Source organism: Sorex araneus, chromosome 11 (assembly GCF_027595985.1).
Source record: "Sorex araneus isolate mSorAra2 chromosome 11, mSorAra2.pri, whole genome shotgun sequence".
NCBI lineage: Eukaryota > Metazoa > Chordata > Mammalia > Eulipotyphla > Soricidae > Sorex > Sorex araneus.
Genome location: NC_073312.1, coordinates 24,883,133 through 24,902,694, shown reverse-complemented (window position 1 = coordinate 24,902,694; position 19,562 = coordinate 24,883,133). Strand labels below are relative to the sequence as shown.

General features: G+C 54.7%; 1 protein-coding gene and 1 pseudogene across 7 annotated transcripts; both read left to right on the top strand.

Moving 5' to 3' along the window:
• Window positions 1-918: 918 nt before the first annotated feature.
• On the top strand, window positions 919-18,820 carry PPRC1 (PPARG related coactivator 1). 7 transcript variants are annotated; one of them, XM_055119127.1, is made up of 14 exons: window positions 919-1,110; window positions 5,722-5,910; window positions 7,864-8,010; window positions 8,122-8,223; window positions 8,316-11,166; window positions 11,440-11,493; window positions 12,626-12,683; window positions 13,446-13,513; window positions 14,410-15,124; window positions 17,181-17,330; window positions 17,428-17,494; window positions 17,603-17,724; window positions 17,991-18,142; window positions 18,411-18,820. In XM_055119127.1, the coding sequence occupies exons 1-14, from the start codon at window positions 958-960 to the stop codon at window positions 18,512-18,514; spliced, it is 4,932 nt and encodes a 1,643-aa protein (XP_054975102.1). In that variant the 5' UTR covers window positions 919-957; the 3' UTR covers window positions 18,515-18,820. The 7 variants fall into 7 exon arrangements, with proteins under 7 accessions (XP_054975102.1, XP_054975103.1, XP_004616380.1 ...); XM_055119128.1 differs by having other exon boundaries at window positions 13,443-13,513; window positions 17,434-17,494; XM_004616323.3 differs by having other exon boundaries at window positions 13,443-13,513.
• LOC129399530 (U2 spliceosomal RNA) lies at window positions 7,030-7,195 on the top strand (annotated as a pseudogene).
• Window positions 18,821-19,562: the final 742 nt, after the last annotated feature.

Genomic DNA, 19,562 nt, shown 5'->3' with positions numbered 1-19,562 from the left:
CTGGAGAGATGGCTCAAAGCGCTGGAGAGGATCTGATTTAACCCTCCTATTTCACCTCTGGGAGATACCCCATGTCCCCTCAGTACTGAGCCGAGTAGTCCCTGAGCAACACAGGGTGTCCCCCTAAAAAAAAAATAGTAGCGAGTACCGGAAAGATAGCTCAAAGGACTAGTGTGCATGATGTCAGAGACCTGGATTGGATTCTGTCACTGCCTGCTTACCTGAACACTGCCAGGAGTCATCCCCCAGCAAGGACAGACCCGGGAATAGGAGTGTTCAGGATTTACCCTGGGCTCTGCACTCAGGGATCACTCACTCCTGGAGGGCTGGGGGACCATATAGGATGCCGAGGTCTAACTCCAGTCGGCCGCATGCAAGGCAAGCGTCCTACCCGCTGTACCATCGCTCAGACCCCTAAAATGGATTTCTGAAGTTATGAGAGGCAGGGCTAAGGCAGAATTTTAAGGTTAAATTTAATGCCGCAGTGTAAAATTAGGTAAGGGTTAGCGCTTGGGAGACTGGGTTTCCACTAGATGGTGCTGTTTCGAACCGTAGATCCCCCTTGGACTAAGGTGAAAGGAAATGTATAGCAGGTAGAACGTCAGACAAAGAGGTCGTTCGAACAGTTCGACACACGACGAAAATAATAAGATCTGAAAATGTTGAATCTCTTCTTATTACCTAGAGCTCCGAGTTAAGTAGGTGCGTGCGCTCGGACAAAAACTAAGCATTACCGAAGGACTAGAATACGTGCCGCCGGCCTCCCCACTAAAGCAACTACGACTCCCAGGTTCCCTTGCGAAGCCAGGCTCCTCTTTCCGGGTACTTGTCGCGCCGCTCGGCCTTCTGGGAGTCGTAGTCTTGCGGTGTCTTTCGGGGCTTGTAGTTCCCGCCCCACAATCGGCAGGGCGAGGCGGCGCCGGCGATCCGAGCTGCGCTGGGTGTTCAGGGGCCAAGATGGCGGCGCGCCGGGCGCGGAGAGACGGAGTCGCGCCGCCTCCGAGTGGGGGCCCCGGCCCAGACCCGGGCGGCGGAGTCCGCGGCAGCGGTTGGGGGAGCCGGAGCCAAGCGCCCTATGGGACTGTTGGCGCTGTGAGCGGCGGAGAGCAGGTGAGAGGCTGGCGGGCGGCCCGCAGCTGGCAAGCAGAAACGGCGTGTGCCGGGCGGTGACACGTGGACGCTCCAGGAGAGGGAGGAAGCGCTCGCGAGCCGATGCCGGCCGGCTGCGCGGCGCGGGGCCGGGCCGAGCGGAGCCCCGGACCGTTCGCTGTGGGGATGCGGACGGAGGCGGGGTCCTCAGGGCCATTCCTCTAGGACGCTCGAGGGGCAGCCGCGGGTGTGGGAGACACGGCCCGCGGCTGGGGGGCCCGGGATTGGGGCGTGGAGTCGAGGGGGAGGAGGGAGATGGTCTCTCGATCTCGAGGATGCCGCGTGGGGGGCGCCCCGCGTCCCGCGCTGCGGGGTCCCTCTCCGAACCACGTGGGGCCGGGGGAGAGATTTTTCCCGGGAGAACTTGTCTGCTTCCCCTCCCCCTCCGGGCGGCCCGGCTCCCACGTGGGTTGGGCTCCCGGCGGGGGGAGCGGGCCGCGGGTCCACGTGGGGGCGGGGAGGCCATGTCCACGTGGCTCTCTCGCTCTGGGCTGCCGGGCGTCTCGGACGGGCGCCGGAGCCGCACTGCCGGGAACTGGGTGTGTCTCCCCGGGTCCCGCCATCGCCGGCCGGGGCCGCGGAGGGCCCCCGGCGGGGAAGGAAGGTGCGGAGGAGGCGGGGGCTGGGAGCCGCGGGACGGAACTTTGCCCAGAACCCGAGGAGGACTTTTTCTCCCGCTCTCGTGCTCGGGGTCCCGCAGCGTCTCCCGCCCGCGGATGGTCGGAGGACTTTGCAGATGTGCTGGGCGTCTTCTCGGCGGCCAGCGGCGTGCGTTGGGGGCGGGTGGGCGGGGTGGGGGTGGCGGGGCCGCGGCGTGAGCTGGTGGCGGCTTCGGTCTGACCGGCTTGTGAGTCACCCGCACTGGCGTTGGGGTTGCCCGCAGTCCTCCCTCATTGGTGATTCTCGGGTGCAGGGAGCGCGCCCGCAGACACGCGGGACAAGCTGCAGGAAGGGAAGGGAATCGTGTCGTTTGCCCTTCACTTTCTCTCCAACCTCCCAGCCGTGGAGGCAGCCGAGGTCTGATGCCCGGGACTGACAATACCGGCGGGAAGGGGGGCATTGTGGAAGGCGGGCTGGCATTGTGGCCAGGGGCTGGGAAAAGTTGGAGGCCATTAAGAACTGTGCTACCCTAGCAGAACTCTTGCATTGGGGTCTTCTATCCAGTCAGCTGCCTTTTTCTCCCTCCCCCCGCTTCAGCTTGTCTTATTTGCAGTCTGTACCCAACTCAGCGTGGAGGGGTGCCTAGATTTTATCTGAACTGCTGCTGTCTCTTTGAAAGAGAGAAGCGGAGCCTTTGAAAGCGTTTTGGGGTGGGTGGTAGTTGGTGGACAGCAGGTTGCCAGGCAATGTCAGGTTTAACAGATGAATCCAGACCCTACTCCCAAAAGGGCTACTGGGGCCTCTGGGACCGGAACTTGGAGCTGCCCACCACCTCTTCCTTCCCTTTGGAGGTGTTCCTGTGAGACCTGGCAGTACTTGAGCTATGGGGGAGAGGTTGGCAGGGTCCATGGTCCTGCCTGTAAGCCAAATACCATGGTCATCTGGGGCTGGAAAGGTTTCATGGAGACTGCAGGTGTGTTCCCCATCCCCATAAAGATGGGTCTGTGGAAGCTCATCAGCCAGCCATTTATTGAGCTACTGTGTTCAAGCTCGGGGGACACCAACCAGCGTGTCCCCATCATCTAGGTCTTGGATTATTAGGTTAGCAAATGATGGTGATTGGACCAAAGGTGTCCCCCATAGATGGAGCAGCCTCCATACGAATGAAGCATTCCTTCATAGGAAATCTAGGGTTTTTTTTTTTTTTCTTTTTGGGTCACACCTAGCGATGCTCAGGGGTTACTCCTGGCTTTGCACTCAGGAATTACTCTTGGCAGTGCTTGGGGGACCATATGGGATGCCGGGGATTGAACCCAGGTCGGCCGCTTGCAAGGCAAATGCCCTACCCGCTGTGCTATCGCTCCGGCCCCGGAAATCTAGTTTTTATGCTGGGACCTGAAGACTGTGCATGGAGGAACATTTATAGGAGCGCGTAGACTTTTTTTTTGGGGGGGGGGTGTTGTTTCTTATTTTTTTTTGGTCAAGATGGGAGAGACCTGTATGGATATGTTAGAGAATGGTGGAAGAGGGTGCTGGAACAGAAGAGGTGGGGGAGGGCAGTTGGGACCCCTGTAAGCCAGAGGAAGGAATTTTCAGACCAGTACTAATAGAAGTAACACTGTTCAGTAATACAGTGTTGGGAGGATAGAGGAAGAGACTCAGGAATTGGCCAGAGAATAGAATGTATTTTGAAAACTACTAGCTGGTCTTGAACCCCACAGGGACAGGGTCGAATCCAAGGAGCTTAAGTGCTGTCTGTGACTTCCTTGGAGTTTTAGGTGTTCTTAGTTCTGAGGGCCCTGCTGTGGGGTCCTGAGGAATTGGAGAGCTGTGCCTTGTCTCTGAGATTCTGGCCCAGTGCCTGGGTCAGAGAGGTGGCAGGACAGGTCACAGGGCAACTCCTTCTTTGCCCGGGATCTGCTGAACCAGGCGCTCTTCAGATGCTGGTCATAATTACAGGACTGTGCCGGTCTGGGAGGAAGGCATTTCTCAGCCCTGCCACCTTCCACTTCATCTCCAGACCTCACCTCCTGCAGTGCCCCTGTCTCGCCTCTCCTCTCCCTGGGCCCAGGACTCGCAGTCAACACCTGTTGCTTTTCCCCCTTCGGAGATGGCCTTTCCCTTGGCTCCAGAAAGGCTTGTCTGTGGAAGCCTCATCTTGCCTTTGCTTCATGTGCTTCGCTGAGTAGAGATAGCCGAGGCTCCGGCCGCTGGTCTTGTCAGCTCTGTTCTAGCCACTTAGGGCCCTGCCCACGCCCTCACTCCTGACAGGCCTGGGCGGGTGGCTCCGGCCTGACAAGGTGAAAGCTTTGCTAGTTCTTTGGGGAGTGGTGGGGTGGGGCTGCTCCATATGCAGAACGGAGTTTTCTCTTTAGTTCACCTGGTAGGCCTGGGAAACAGACTTCTGCCCTTGGAGCAACAGTTGAGAGCGTGTGTGTTACATTGTAGAGCCTGAAGTAGCAGAGTGTGAGGTTAGAGTGACTGTCAGCTCTGTTACAGACACGGGGTCACCCGCCGTAGCTCTGCAGGCTGTGTAAGCAGTTCAGGCCTTCCGAAAAGGAGGAGGATATAAGCTAACAAGATCCAAAGGGTCGCAAGCCCCAGAGGAACTTGGTCCCTTTGTTTTTATTGTGGGAGGGAGCAGGACCACACCCAGAGATGCTCAGGACTTACTCCTGGCTGAGCTCTGAGGACCACTTGCTGTGTTTAGGGATCCTGTCATGCCTTAACCCCCCCTGCTGTCTGGTGTCCCACAGGAACTTGGGATCTAGTTTTCTAGTTTTATTCATGTATTTTGCTGTGCCGCGGTAACCCCAGGGCTTCATATTGCAGAGCAAGTGCTCTCTCTCCAAGCTGCGTCCCCGGTCCCCTGGAATTTTGTGAGAATGAGCCAGGACTGTCAGAAAAGCAAGTGGTACTGAAATCTGGAAATCCAGAGAGCAGCAGGGGTGTGGGGAATCTGAGGTGTCATATACCGAAGAAGACGGGATGTGAGTTAAGCAGAGTGAGATCGGAGTGAAGTAGCTGTCACTGACAATGTGACTGGCTTCGTCTCTGGGCACAGTTGTGCTTAGGGACTATGTGGTGCCAGGGATCGACCTAGGACTCTGGCATGTAAAGCATGTTCTCTACATGCACTCCAGCCCTTTGTACTCTCTCCTCAGCTCCCAGCTTGATCTTTTTTTATGGTTTCCTTCCCCCCACCAGTTTAATAGACTATGGACCCAACCAGCTAGTCCAAGAAGGTCCTTCCCTCTCCCTCCCCCAAGAACAAACTTTTGATTTTTTTTTTCTTTTTTGGGTCACACCCAGCGATGCTCAGGGGTTACTCCTGCCTCTGCACTCAGGAATCACTCCTGGCGGTGCTTGGGGGGACCATATGGGATGCTGGGGATTGAACCTAGGTTGGCCGCATGCAAGGCAAATGCCCTACCCACTGTATTATCACCCTGGCCCCTTTCAGTTATTTTGTTTGTTTGTTTTTGGGCCACACTGGAAGTGTTGTTAGTGGCTATTCCTACTCCGGATTCACCCCTGGCTGTGCTCATGAGACCATATGTGGTGCTGGGGATCCAACCAGTGCTGGCAGAAATGCAAGGCAGGAGCCTTCCTTCCTGTACTGCCTCTCTAGCCCCTGTCCACAAGGAACATATTTTTTTTTTTTTTTTTAATTTAGGAGTTACTCCTGACTTTGCATTCCTGGTACTTGGGGGACCATATGAGATGCTGGGGACTAAACCCAGCCAAGGAGCTGCATATAAAGCAGGTGCCCTAATTGCTGTACTATCACTCCAGCTCTGAAGATTCTTGAACACTGCCATTGTGGTTGTGGATTTGCCTCGTGGCTTGGACCTGTACTGAGTCTGGCCCATTGGTGGGGGCTGTGCGCCTGATGTAGGGGGCTTGTCAGTCAGCTGCCTGCCCCACAGCCCACACAGGAGCCCTCATCTCTTCTTGGGACTTTGGCCACAGGTGCTGCTCCATGAGGAAGGGGATGATTCCAGCTTTGTCAGTCTGTCACGACTAGGCCCCACTCTGAGGGACAAGGACCTGGAGATGGATGCCTTGTTGCTACAGGATGAGACATTGCTGGGGACCATGCAGAGTTACATGGATGCCTCACTCATCTCCCTCATTGAAGATTTTGGGAGCCTTGGAGAGGTAAGCAAGGACCGGGTGTGGGGGCGGCTGTGACTTACTAGCTCTGGTTTCCCCGGAAGCAGGCTTCTGTGTGCCTTGCGGCCTTGAAAGTGCTTGTTTTATCCCGGTTAGAGTTGGGCCGTAGTGACCTTGACTTACGTGTCCATAGAGTTTTAATATCTGAACTCAATTCCAGCCTAACCAAAGTGGTTATTTTTTTTTTTCTTTTTGTGTCACACCCGGCTATGCTCAGGGGTTACTTCTGGCTTTTGCACTCAGGAATTACTCCTGGCGGTGTTTGGGGGACCATATGGGATGCTGGGAATCGAACCCGGGTCGGCCTCGTGCAAGGCAAACGCCCTCCCCGCTGTGCTATCACTCCAGCCCAAAAAAGTGGTTATTTTTTTTATATATATATTTTGGAGGGAACACACCTGGTAGTGCTCACGGGCTGTTCCTGGCTCTGCTCAGGAATAACCCTGAGCTCAGAGGACCATACGTGGTGCCAGGAATTTGAGTAGAGGGAGCCTCGGGCGGGCAAATATCTTACTTTCTGGACTTTCTCTCTGGCTCCTAGCCAGGCTTATCTGCTAAACACTGTATGTCTTTTCTAAGTTAGGATAGAGTATGTAAAGCAAATATAACATTCAGTTTTGGGGACCAGGAAGATACCTCAGGTAGCAGAACATAAACCTAAGATGTAAAGTGCCTGTATTTTTATTATATTTGTTTTGGTCAGACTGGGTGCCCCTTTTTTTTGGGGGGGGGAATGTTGGGCCAAACCCAGCACTACTCGGGAATTATTCCTGGCTCTGCACGTAGGATTTACTCCTGGTTGTGCTTAGGGAGCTATATGGGGATTGAACTTGGGTTGGCTGCGTTCAAGGCAAGCTCCCTGCCTGCTGTACTATCACTCCCAAATCTACTGGGTGCCTCTTGGTGGCTCCTCCTGGCAGTGCTTAGGGAATCGTACTGTGCAGAGGATGGGTAGACTCAGCCTCTTGCACGCATAGCATATGCTCAGCCTGTCGAGCTCGATTTCTTGTTAAAGACCCTGGGTTTAAGGCCTGACACTTCATGGCTCCCAACACCACAGTGGATGGATCCCTATAAAGATGGACCCCTATAAAATAAAGACTTACTGTTGCTTGGCCGTTTGGCTAAGATCAAATGTAGTATTTGTTTTATTAGTTTAATATCTGATACGTCCCATATCCCACAACAGTTCAGTAAATGGATTTTGAAACAGAAGACAAAAATAGGAATTTGCTCTGTCCTCTGTGTGTGTTGACTTGGTCTTCTTTTTTTTTTTAATTTTATTTTGGGCCACACCTGGAAGTGCTCAGGGCTTACTCCTATCTCTGTGCTCATGGATCACTCCTGCTGGGGCTTGGGGGACCATTTGGGGTACCAGAGATTAAACCCAGGTTGGCATGTGCAAACACCCTCCCCACAGTACTATTTCTCCTGCCCTGTCAACTTGATCTTATAGTAAGTGCTTCAAGGAATGGTGTATTGAAAATATATTAAAAAAAAAAAGACTCAATTCTGGGCCAGGGTAAGTAGCTTACTGGTAACACACTTACCTTGAATGTGTGAGGCCCTGGGTTTGATCCCTAGCACTGCCAAAAAACAAACCAACAAAGATACAAGGTCCAAACTCAAATCCTTGGAACATCATGGAGCCCCCAAGCACCATCGTATCATCTTGCCCAAGCACCGACCCTGCTGGCTAGGTTGGCCAGGTATGACAGGGCTCCTGCAGCGTTGGTTGGAAGGTCCCCCAAGTCAGTTCTGAAAGGTCTGTGTTGACCTTGGGGGTGTTGGGTGGCAGTAAAAGGGGGGAGGCCGCACCTCCTGGAGTTTTCCTCTCAGACAAGATGACTAAACGGATCCTGAGAGACAGATTCTCCTTGGTGGCTCAGGAGGGATTAGGGATGTTGGTGTCACCTTTCTGTTGTCTTTCTGGAGCAGAGCAGGTTGTCTCTGGAGGACCAGAATGAGGTGTCACTGCTCACGGCTCTCACTGAGATCTTGGACAATGCGGATTCTGAGAATCTGTCTCCGTTTGACAGCATTCCTGACTCGGACCTGCTTGTGTCACCTCGAGAGGGCTCCTCTGTGAGTGGAGGCTGGGGGAGAGGTGTGGAGGGGGCGCAGGGGTTCCCCCTGCCTTTGGGAGCCCAGTCATGCAGTTGTGAAGCCCATGTTAATCGTAGGTCTTTTTCTTAGTTGCACAAGCTGCTCACCATCTCTCGGACACCCCCAGAGCGTGACCTCATCACCCCAGTTGACCCGCTGGGAGCCAGCACAGGCAGTAGTAGAATGAGTGGGGTAAGCCTAACCTCAGTGGCCTCTTAAGAGGGAGGGTAACACCTTAGAAGCATGTTATTGGGGAACAACTCCCGTTCTCTCTCCTCTGGCAGGTTGAAATGTCTCTCGCCGATCCCTCTTGGGACTTCTCCCCACCCTCCTTCTTGGACACATCTTCCCCCAAACTTCCTAGTTGGCGTCCCTCAAGGTCCAGACCCCGCTGGGGCCAGTCTTCTCCCCAGCAGCGCAGTGACGGGGAAGAAGAGGAGGAGGTGGCTCGCTTCAGCCACCAGCTGCTTGCTGGGGAACTGGACAAGCCTGCGAGCAGCGTTCCAGATTTCCCCATGCACCTAGCCTGTCCTGAGGAGGAAGAGAAGACGGCAGCGACAGCAGAGATGTCTGGACAGGCAGCTGGAGATGAGAGCATCTCCTCCCTGAGTGAGCTGGTGCGAGCCATGCATCCCTACTGCCTGCCCGCCCTCACCCACCTGACGTCACTGGACGGTGAGCTGCAGGAGCAGACGGAGGACCTAGCCCTGCCTGAGGATTGTGTGGTGCTGGAGATTGTGGGACATGCAGCTGCAGCTGGCAATGACCTGGAGATTCCAGTTGTGGTGCGGCAGATCCCTCCCGAACCCCAGCCGGGGCTCCTGCACGACGCCCTGGAGGCTGGCCCAGCCTTGGAACTGCTCATGCCCACACTGGAGTCGGGGACGGAGGCCACCGTGCCCAAGGAAGCCCTGAGCCTGGAGAAAGAGGGTCTGTCCTTGGACCTGAGGGAAAAGCTAGAGTTAACCAGCTTAATGGCGCCCCAGGACAGCATGGACCCAGAGGCACCTAAGGGGCCTCTGAACCCACCAGACAGCTCCGCACCGTGTTCCCAGAAGACCCGAAAGGGCAGGAGGAAGAAGAGCAAGGATCAGCCCGCAGCCAGTGCAGAAGGCTATTCCCGGAGACTGAGGTCATCCTCCCGTGGGCAGTGTAGAGGGACTGGACAGATGACTTCCCTGCCTTCAGAGGAAGTCCAGAGAGAGGCAGGACCCGCATGTGGCAAAGGGAAACCCCGGGCCTGGGCTCGGGCCTGGGCAGCCGCCTTGGAGAAACCGAGTTCCAGCGGCTTGGAGAGTCCTGTCAGACAAGTGAGGCCAGCTGGGGAGGGTCCTCGAGACCTCTGTCCCTCCCTGGTTGACCCCATCCAAGGCAGCTCAGTTCAGGTCCATCTCTCACGGGGGGACTCTGCCCCAGCCAACCCTGTGCCACTTGGCTCCATTGAAGCTGACCCCACAGCAGGTGGCACTGTTCCCACCGACCCTGCGCCTGCCGACCCCGCCCCAGATGACCTTGCTGCAGCTGACTTGGAACTGGTTGATTCTCTCCCCTCTGACCCAGTTCTGACGGACTCAGCAGCGGTGGGCCCTGCGGTGGCCGTTCCCATCGCAGATGACATGTCACCAGTTGACCCTGTCCCGGCTATGCCGATGCCAGTTGACTCTGTTACCACAGATCCCCCTCCCGTGGACTCTGTACTGGCTAAGTCTCGGCCCACTGATCCCCGCCGTGGCGCGGCCTTATCCGCCCAGGCAAGTTTAGCCTCTCCGTTCTTTCTGGAGTCAGAGGTCTCAGCTCTCTCGAAAGCTGCCGTCTCTGAAGGCAAGGCCGTGGGTCCTCTGAAGGTAGAGAATGGTACCGGTGCCACCACCCAGGAAGCCAAACCCCGACCCCTTAGCTTGTCTGAGTACCGGCGTCGGAGGCAGCAGCGTCAAGCAGAGGCGAAAGAGAGGAGTTCCCAGCCTCCAGCTGGGAAGTGGCCCAGCCTCCCGGAGACCCCCACGGGGCTGGCAGACATCCCTTGTCTTGTCATCCCGACAGCCCCAACTAAGAAGACGGCTGTGCAGAGAAGCCCTGAGGTCTCTCCCGGAGCGTGCTCTGTCCCTGTGGCTCCCAGCCCTGCCTCTCCTAGTCCAGAGCCACCTGCAAGCAAACCTCTATCCTCCACAACTCCTGAGCAGGTGCCATCCCAGGAGATCCCGCTGCCTGCCGCACCTCTGCCTCCTGCCGTGCAGCCCATGCTCCCCCCGATGCCCTCTGCGCCGCCTTTCCCTCCTGGTGGACTGGGCGTGACTGCCATGTTGCCCCTTCCTGCCAGTGGGCAGGGGGTCTCCAGTCTCCCCCCACCGCCCCTGCAGCCTCCTAGTCTCCCGGTGCCCCCTGATCCTTACCCTCACTATGCCCCTGTGCCTCCTTGGCCTTGTTATCCCCCCGTGGCCCCCTCTGGCTACCCTTGCCTGCCTCCCCCGCCAACGGTACCCCTCGTGTCTGGGACTCCTGGTGCTTATGCTGTGCCCCCTACTTGCAACGTGCCTTGGGTACCCCCACCTGCCTCAGTCCCACCTTACAGTTCCAGCTGTTCCTACGGGCCCTTGGGCTGGGGCCCGGGACTGCAGCACCCTCCGTTCTGGCCTGCTGTGCCCCCACCTCCGTTGCCTCTGGCTTCAGTTGGAAGGGCTGTCCCCCCACCCAAGGTGGAGTCCAGTGGCACCCCAGCTGGCCCTTCGGAAAGTGTACTTCCTGTGCCGATGGCTCCTCCCCAAGGCCTTCAAGCATCCGCTGGGCAGGGAGCTGCAGCGGTAGAGGCTGCCAGGGTGGAGGGGAAGCCAGTGCCTGCGTCTCATCTGAAGCACCAGGTGTCCTCCCCCGGGCAGAGCGCCCAGGGCAAGACTCCACCATGTGGGACTGTTCCCGAGCCTGAATCTGAGAGACTGAAGCCGGAGATGCAGGAGACCCGGCCCAGGGAGAAGCCGCCTTCTCCTGTGGCCAAGGCAGTTTCTGCAGCCACGCCTAGGCCGAGCACTGCTCCTAAGCTGCCCGCGCTCCACCCGGCCCGCCTGAGGAAGCTCTCCTTCCTGCCGAAACCACGCGCCCAGGGCCCCGAGGACGTTGTGCAGGCTTTCATCAGTGAGATTGGTGAGTGCCGCATGGACCTGTTGGTGTGGAGAGTGCACGGGAGGGCACTGGGGCACTGTCCCTCATAGGCTGGGGGAAGCCAGCTCCGGGGGGCCGGCCTGCCTGGGAGCCCTGGGGAGGTTCTTGTGAGGCCAGATGCTCGGGCAGCTGACGCCTTTTTGCTTTGTGTTGCTGAGTACTGTGGGAAAGGGGAGCGTGAAGGCAGAAGTGGGGTGACTGGGGCTTGCTGGCACTCGTGACTTCGGTGAGTCCATGTTGGTTTTTTTTGCCCAGGAATCGAGGCATCGGACCTGTCCAGTCTGCTGGAGCAGTTTGAGCAGTCAGAAGGTGAGGGCGCCTGCGTGGCTACTCTGGAAGTTAACATTTTTGTGACATTTTCTCTGGGCCCAACCCTGTGACTTCTTAGACGGGGGGGAAGTTGTTAAGCTGGAGGAGGTGTTCTCAGACATTAGGGCCGCTACTCCCCCTCTTTACCGCCCAAACGAGGTTCACCTGTGACTGTAGGCTCGGGAGAGGCTGGCAGTTCAGCATGGTAGGAACAGACGGGCAGGGAGCTCGGGTTTGGCTCGAATGGAGGCAGGTCTCTTGAGCTAAGTAGTGCTCAAGCTGAACCTAGCAAAAAGACAGGACTTCATCTGGAGTGCAGTGAATGAAGGCAGAGGGTCAGCAGTGCTTTAGGATTTGATTGGAAGGCTGTCGCCGTGGGGGGTGGCTGGATAGCTTTTTGAGTGCAGCGTATGGATTGCAGGGCTGTGAGGGATGCTGTGTCCTGTTCTGAATCAGCTTACGCTCTTACCTGGCGCAAAGCAGTTTCTAAAATCACTCCCACATTAGTCTCGGGTATCTTGTAGTATCAAGCAAAATGCAAAATTTAATCAGCTGTAAAACAAGAACAACAGCTCGTGGTTAGGCAAGTCATGTAGAACTTCGAGAACAGTTAGGCATGTTCTGTAGAATCTTGTCAGAGTTAGAAATGTGGCCCCTGTTTCTGAATGGAGAAGGGACAGTTGGAATAGTTCGGGGTTGGTGGGGAGCCCAAGGAGGAGAGTCATGTATTGCTATGCATGCCTTGGCTTCCATTCTCAGCGCTGCTGGACTCCTTGACCCCTGCTGTGTGTGTCCCTGGTGGCCCCACTCCCCAGAGGAAGGAAGAGCCCAGTGCAATATGTTGGCAAAGTAGATTTTCTTTCTTTGGGTCTCAGAGTCAACTCTTATGCCTCCTGGCTCTAACATCTTGTTGGACTTTTTTTTTTTTTTTTCTTTTTGGGTCACACCTGGCGATGCACAGGGGTTACTCCTAGCTCATGGACTCAGGAATCACTCCTGGAGGTGCTCAGGGGACCATATGGGATGCTGGGAATCGAACCCAGGTTGACCACGTGCAAGGCAAATGCCCTACCTGCTGTGCTATCGCTCCAGCCCCCTTGTTGGGCTTTTAACAAGCGTGCTTTCTTTGCAGCCAAAAAGGAGTGCCCTCCCCCGGCTCCTGCTGACAGCTTGGCTGTAGGAAACTCAGGGTGAGTATGGAGACCTCCAAGCGAGTTACCCTACAGCTGTTGGTCAGCAGCCGGCTGGCGCTCCCGAACCACCTGCTGGATGCCGCTGTGGCAGGGATGTTTAGTAGCTCTAGAGTCTTCCTGTTGCCCCATCCCTTGCTCTGCCCAGGACACACGGGTGTCTTGGTAGGGAGGTAAGGAGGATGTGTGTTGTCCTCTAGCCACGGCCTGGATGAACCCTACCTTCCGGCGAACTCGTGCCTTTGGGCATTTCCTTCCTTTAACAAATTTGAAGTCTTTTCAACATGGGGTGGTGTAAAACAAAGATGTGGGGGGAGGGGATTGGCGATGAGGACTCCCAACACTGACTCCTTGGAGGACATAAATGCCCTGGACCTCCCTGTTTTCCATTTGCAAGCCCAGAGAGGCCATTTCTCACGTTCATGATACCCTGTCCCATTCTGTGAAGCATGTTCCTTTCCATGTTAATTTCGGGTTGGTTTGAGCTGGGCAGGTGAGTCTCCTGGCTTGAATTGGGTGGTGGTTTTGTCAATATATAGTTGGGCTACCTCCTGGATTGGACAGCGCTTAGTTGAGGCCCTGCCTACAATTTGGTCACTACCATCCTTTCTCGTGCTGGAGGAGAATGATAAGGGCGGTTTGTGTACTGGACTTCCTCGGCGCCCACGCTCCTCTCCTCTCCCTCTGCTCTGCGAGGAAAGCAAATGTATAGGGTGTTGAGGAGGCAATGAATCAGGCTTTCCATTTTCCCCCCACCAGCAGCGTTGACACTCCCCAGGAGAAGAAGCCCCTAGACCGGTTACAAGCCCCAGAACTGGCCAACGTGGCAGGTGGGTTCAGGGTGGGGATCTCTTGCCTTTGATTAGTGTCTGCAGCCAATGTTTGTAGAACCTTCTCTGCACCAAGTATGTAGGCGTTGGGAGTACGGAGATCTGATCCTCAGCCTTGAGGATGTGCGAACAAATGAGCATGTTGAGGATTTGGTTGAATGTGAAAGCAGTCTGTGTCTTCATATTGGGACCGAAGGCATACGTTCAGGGAAGGGTTACGGAGAAGGGATCCACCAGAGGTGATGAGAAAGGCACTGGGCTCAGGTAGACTGAGGCGATGGCGCATTCTAACAGGTGGAGCAGTTTGAGCGAGAAACAGAACTAGCCTGCCACTTGGGGGGAATCAGGAATGGTTAGTTTTGACTGGAGCTGGGTGAACTGACCTGGGCGGTGAGCAAGTCATCCGTAGGAAGTCAGATCGTAACAGCTGAGTGCCAGACTCACTGCTCAGACTATCCTGTGCATTGGAGAATCCTTGCCAGGTTGCTGTTGGGTTTCTCCCAGCAGGAATGTGGGAGGCAGCTGAAGTGGATGATGGGGTAGGCGATCATCTTAAGGTTGAGCCCAGGCAAGGTGTAGCTGAGAAGCCAGCGGGTGCTGGGTGGGGAGGGTGGGTCAGTGAATGAAGAGCTAGATGCCACAGGCCCTGGCCCCCAGCAAAGTTAAGGCAGTGGGAGGTTGAGGGGTTCAGGAGGACTTGAGCTGGCGAGGTTTCTCTTGTAGGTGCCAAGATCGGGAACTTGGGGGAAGGAGTAGTGCAGCATGAGAGCAGCTGGGCCCTTGACCGTTGTTGCTGTACTTTGTGAGATAGGTGGGGGTCTCTGGATCCCCTTATGCCGAGTTTGGAAGTGTAGATTCGGATCTCATTCTGCTGTCCATCCTCCCTCCCCTCACAGGGCTCACCCCTCCAGCCACCCCTCCCCACCAGTTATGGAAGCCCCTGGCTGCTGTCTCACTGCTGGCCAAAGCCAAATCTCCTAAATCCACGGCCCAGGAGGGAACCCTGAAGTCTGAAGGAGTCACAGAGGCCAAACATCCAGCTGCAGCCCGCCTCCAAGAAGGGGCCCAGGGCCCTAGTCCAGTTCATGTGGGCTCCGGGGACCATGACTATTGTGTTCGGAGCAGGACACCCCCCAAAAGGATGCCTGCTCTAGTCATTCCAGAGGTGGGCTCCCGCTGGAATGTCAAACGCCATCAGGACATCACCATCAAACCTGTCTTATCCCTGGGCCCAGCTGCCCCAGTGCCCCCACGTACTGCTGCCTCCCAGGAACCACTTGATCACAGGACTAGCAATGAGCAGGCAGAACCCCCTGCCCCTTGCCTCGCCCCTTCCGCCTTGCTTTCCCCTGAGGCCTCGCCGTGCCGGACTGACGCTAGGACTCTTCCCGAGCCCTCGGCCAAGCAGCGGTCAGTGCGCTGTTACCGAAAAGCCTGCAGGTCGGCCAGTCCCCAGAACCGGGGCTGGCAGGGCCGTCGGGGCCGCAGCAGTCGTTCTATCAGCTCTGGGTCCAACCAGACCAGCGAAGCATCATCTTCCTCATCCTCATCGTCGTCCTCATCCCGGTCCCGGTCCAGGTCCCTCTCCCCCCCACACAAGAGGTGGCGAAGGTGAGCTCCGATGGTCTGTTAGGCCTCTCCACTGAGAGGACCAACCCTTTCGATGGACTTTGCTATTTCCAGGCACTAAAGCTGCTCTGTGGTCCCCTTTTCTGGGTGGTTGAAAGGCAAACTGAGGCCCTAGCTTTCATTCCCCCTCTGAGGCTTGGGGAGGGGCTAAATAGGGAGGGGGTGAGAATCTCCTTTCCTTTCCTTTTTTTTTTTTTTTTTGCTTTTTGGGTCACACCTGGCAGTGCACAAGGGTTACTCCTGGCTCTGCACTCAGGAATCACTCCAGGCGGTGCTCAGGGGACCATATGGGATGGAATCGAACTCAGTTCAGCCGCGTGCAAGGCAAACGTCCTACCCGCCGCTGTGCTATCGCTCCAGTCCCCTCCTTTTTTTTTTGGTTTTGATTTTGAGCCACCTGTAGTCATTTTAGAGGACTGTGTGGTGCCGGTGATCAGACCGTGATCTCCAATATGCAAAGCCTGTGCTCAGCACCTTAAACTCTGGCATTGAGATTTCTCTGGGGAGACGTTAGGGTCTGATTGTCAGTGATCGTATCGATTTCCTTACATTCTTCACATTTCTGTCCCGGCCCTATTTTGGCTGGTGTGTATCGGAAGTGGAAGGTGGGAAATAGACGGTTGTTAGTCCTTCCTGCTAAAGAGTGTGGCAGTCTGTTGGGTGTTACTATGTACCCAATATTTCATTGGGACTACCTTTTTCTCAGTAACGCCCAAAGTTTTCCACTTACTGAAGACTTGGTATGTGTGGTAGGGGCGCATCTGGAGGTGCTCAGGGGTTCTTCTTGGCTCTGCACTCAGGAATTAATCCTATGGGCCTTGGAGGGACTATGTGGGATGCCAGAGATCAAACTGGGCTTGGCTCCATGCAAGGCAAGTGCCCTACCCACTGAATTGCTGAATTATCTCTCCAGCTCCTGAGGACATTTTTAAATCTGTGTCTGGATTTTTTTGTTTGTTTCCATTTTGGGGCCACACCTGACAATGCTCAGGACTTAATCTCGGCTCTACTCTTAGGGATCATCCCTGGTGCTGCTCAAAGGCATTTGCTCAAAGCACCTCAAAGCACCTCAAAGCATCTCAAAGCACCTTGCCTGCTCTCCTATCACTCTTGCCTCTGGGGTTTTTTTGGGAGGGGTTATGGGCCACATCCTGTGGTGCTCAGTACTTGCTCGTGACTCTAATCAGGGATCACTCCGCAGTGTGGCTGTGGTGCACGCAAGGTGAGTGCCTTATGCCCTGTACTACTCTCTCCAACCCCAAGAATTTTTGTTTTTTTGACAGTAAGGCATGTCTTCAGAAATGGCCCCCGTTGCAGGTCTTACACAGTCACTTTCCCCTGTGCCATGGTCGTGGCACTCCTTTGAGACACGGTAGGGGAGCTGGATCCAGAAACTTGGACCTGCATTCCCTGATAAATTTCTAATAGTGTAAGGCTTCCGTTTATATTTTGATTTTAAAATTTATTGTTTTGTTGTTGGGCCACACCCAGTGGTGCTCAGGGGTTACTCCTGGAATTACTCAGGAATCACTCCTGAGGGATTGGACTTGGGGGACCATCTGGGGTGCTTGGGATTCAACCCAGGTTGGCCATGTGCAAGGCAAAAACTGCCCACCATACTATTGCTCTGACCCCAGACCTCCATTTTTTTCTCTCTTGTTAAATATTTAAAAAATTAATTGTTACATACTTAAATATACTATGAAACACTTTGAAACATTTCCTGCTACATCTAAAGTTCACATGAAGGGTTAGAGTGATAGTACTTTGGGTAGCTTGCCTTCCTTGCTCGCGGTTGACCTGTGTTTGAACCCTGTCACCCCAGAGTTCGGAGTAACCCCTGAGCAGTGCCAGGTGTGACCCCCCAAAAGCAAATAAATACAGCTCACAGGTGGTTCTCAGGTCAGTTGTGGAGGGTCTTCAGATTTCTCTGCTGGTCCTGAGCTTCCTGATAGCACGGCAGCCTGGAGCCGAAGGAGGCCAGAATGTGACTGGCGGCGTCACTCCCAGCATTCCTGTGGGCCCCTTTATTCCCCAGATCCAGTTGCAGTTCCTCTGGACGTTCCCGAAGATGTTCTTCCTCCTCCTCCTCCTCATCATCATCCTCCTCAACATCCTCTTCCTCATCCAGTTCCCGAAGCCGTTCTCGTTCTCCATCCCCCCGCCGGAGAAGTGACAGGAGGCGGCGGTGAGCACGTGTTCAGGGAGTCAGAGCATCTGGGAGGCACGTGCCTGACTGCAAGTCTAGAGACATCTGGGGGTTTCATGGCATTTTCTTTTGTCAGGTACAGCTCTTACCGTTCCCACGACCATTACCAAAGGCAGAGAGTGCTGCAGAAGGAGCGTGCAATAGTGAGTGGAAGATGGTCCCGGGAGGGGGGGGTGCTTGTGCCTGTGCTGTGAGCAGAGCCACCTGTCCCGGGCACAGGCTCAGTGCCTCAATGTCCCTTGCCAACACAGGAAGAGAGAAGAGTAGTCTTCATTGGGAAGATACCTGGCCGCATGACTCGGTCAGAGCTGAAGCAAAGGTTCTCTGTTTTCGGAGAGATTGAGGAATGCACCATCCACTTCCGTGTCCAAGGGTAAGCCTGGGCCCTAGTGAGCCGGACGTGCTTTCCAGTCCATTCATCTCTCTGATGCTTTTGTCTCAGTGGTTTTCGTGATACTTTGTCTTTACCTCTTGCTCCTGTGTGCTGGGCAACGGGGCACCTTCATTCCTACCGTCAGAAGGGTTGGCCCTTTGGGGAATGAGAACCACCCCAGTACCCCTCTCTCCCGGGGAGTGTTCTCTTCTCCGTGGCCTGTGCCCAAAGAGCCATCCCAGCCCTTTCCCCACCCTCCTGACCAGTGACAACTATGGCTTCGTCACTTACCGCTATGCCGAGGAGGCCTTTGCAGCCATCGAGAGTGGCCACAAGCTGAGGCAAGCAGATGAGCAGCCCTTTGATCTCTGTTTTGGGGGCCGCAGGCAGTTCTGCAAGAGAAGTTATTCTGATCTTGGTGAGTAGAGGGAGACCCGGAACTCCCGTATATTTTGATTCCTCCCCAGAAGGGTTCCCAACCTTTTGAGGGTCAGGCCAGCAGACTTGTCTTCATCAGACATAAAGTATCTAAGGGATGGGATGAGAGCAGAAATGAGAAGTGGGGGCTCTCCTTGACTTAAAATCAGGGTGCATTTAGCTTCTGTTACTGGGATGGGCCCTTTGAGGACCCATGGTTGGGAAGAACACTCTCAAGTTTGTGTGTGTGTGTGTGTCTTTCTCTCTAGACTCCAATCGGGAAGACTTTGACCCAGCTCCTGTAAAGAGCAAATTTGATTCTCTTGACTTTGACACATTGTTGAAACAGGCCCAGAAGAACCTCAGGAGGTAACCCTGGGCTCTTCTCCCCCTTCCCCTTATCTTTGGAGGTGCCCAGCCTCATCCCTCCCCCACCATAGGGGGGAGAGCTGCTAGTGAGGAATGACTGTTTTATAAAGAAATGGAAAAAAAGTGAAATAAAAATGTGTTAAATCAGATTTTTTAAAGGGGTTTCTCTTTTTCCTTCTTTTTTTTCCTTTTTTTCTTTAAAAATAGGCATTAAAAAAGTTAACTTGCATTCCTGTGTAAGATTGGGATTGTGGGGTCCCCCCAGTATTTGGAACATCTGAGTAACTATGCAGATTAATAAACATCAACTCAAAAGAACCTCAAAGTATTGTTGTGCTTCTTTCAGTGGTGCTAGTTTCACACGTACTTTTTCTCCTAAACACACATCCTGCATCAATAGCTTCATTAAGTTCGTTAAGAATACCTCTGGTCGGGGCTGGAGCGATAGCCCAGCGGATAGGATGTTTGCTTTGCACTCGGCCAACCCGGGTTCGATTCCCAGCATCCCATATGGTTCCCTGAGCACTGCCAGGAGTAATTCCTGAGTGCAAAGACAGGAGTAACCCTTGAGCATCGCCAGGTGTGACCCAAAGCAAAAAAAAAAAAAAAAGTAATAATAACACCTCAGGCCAGATTCAAAATTTTATTGTACTTGAACACAAAACTAGAATTAAAATGTGGCAGTGACTTTGCTATCAGTCATCTTGAGTGCTGCTTCTCAAACTTGAAAACATTTGATGGGGCCAGAGAGTGTAGGGATTAAAGGTGCTTGCCTTATATCCTGCCAACCTTGGTTTGAGTTCCTGTCCACTGCCAAGATTATTTCTGCGCTCAGAGCTAGGAATAACTCCTGAATACTGGTAGGTATGACTGTCTCTCCAGCACCCCACAAATCCAGGCCTCCCACATTCAAGGCTGGGGAGTTAGTTTGAAGAACTAGACTTGTACCCAGGAGCCCTGTACTGTACTGCATTCCGGGAAGTTGGTCCAGGAGCTGGAGCAATAGTTGAGCAGCTTGGGTGTTTGCCTTGTACTCAGCCAACCTGGGTCTG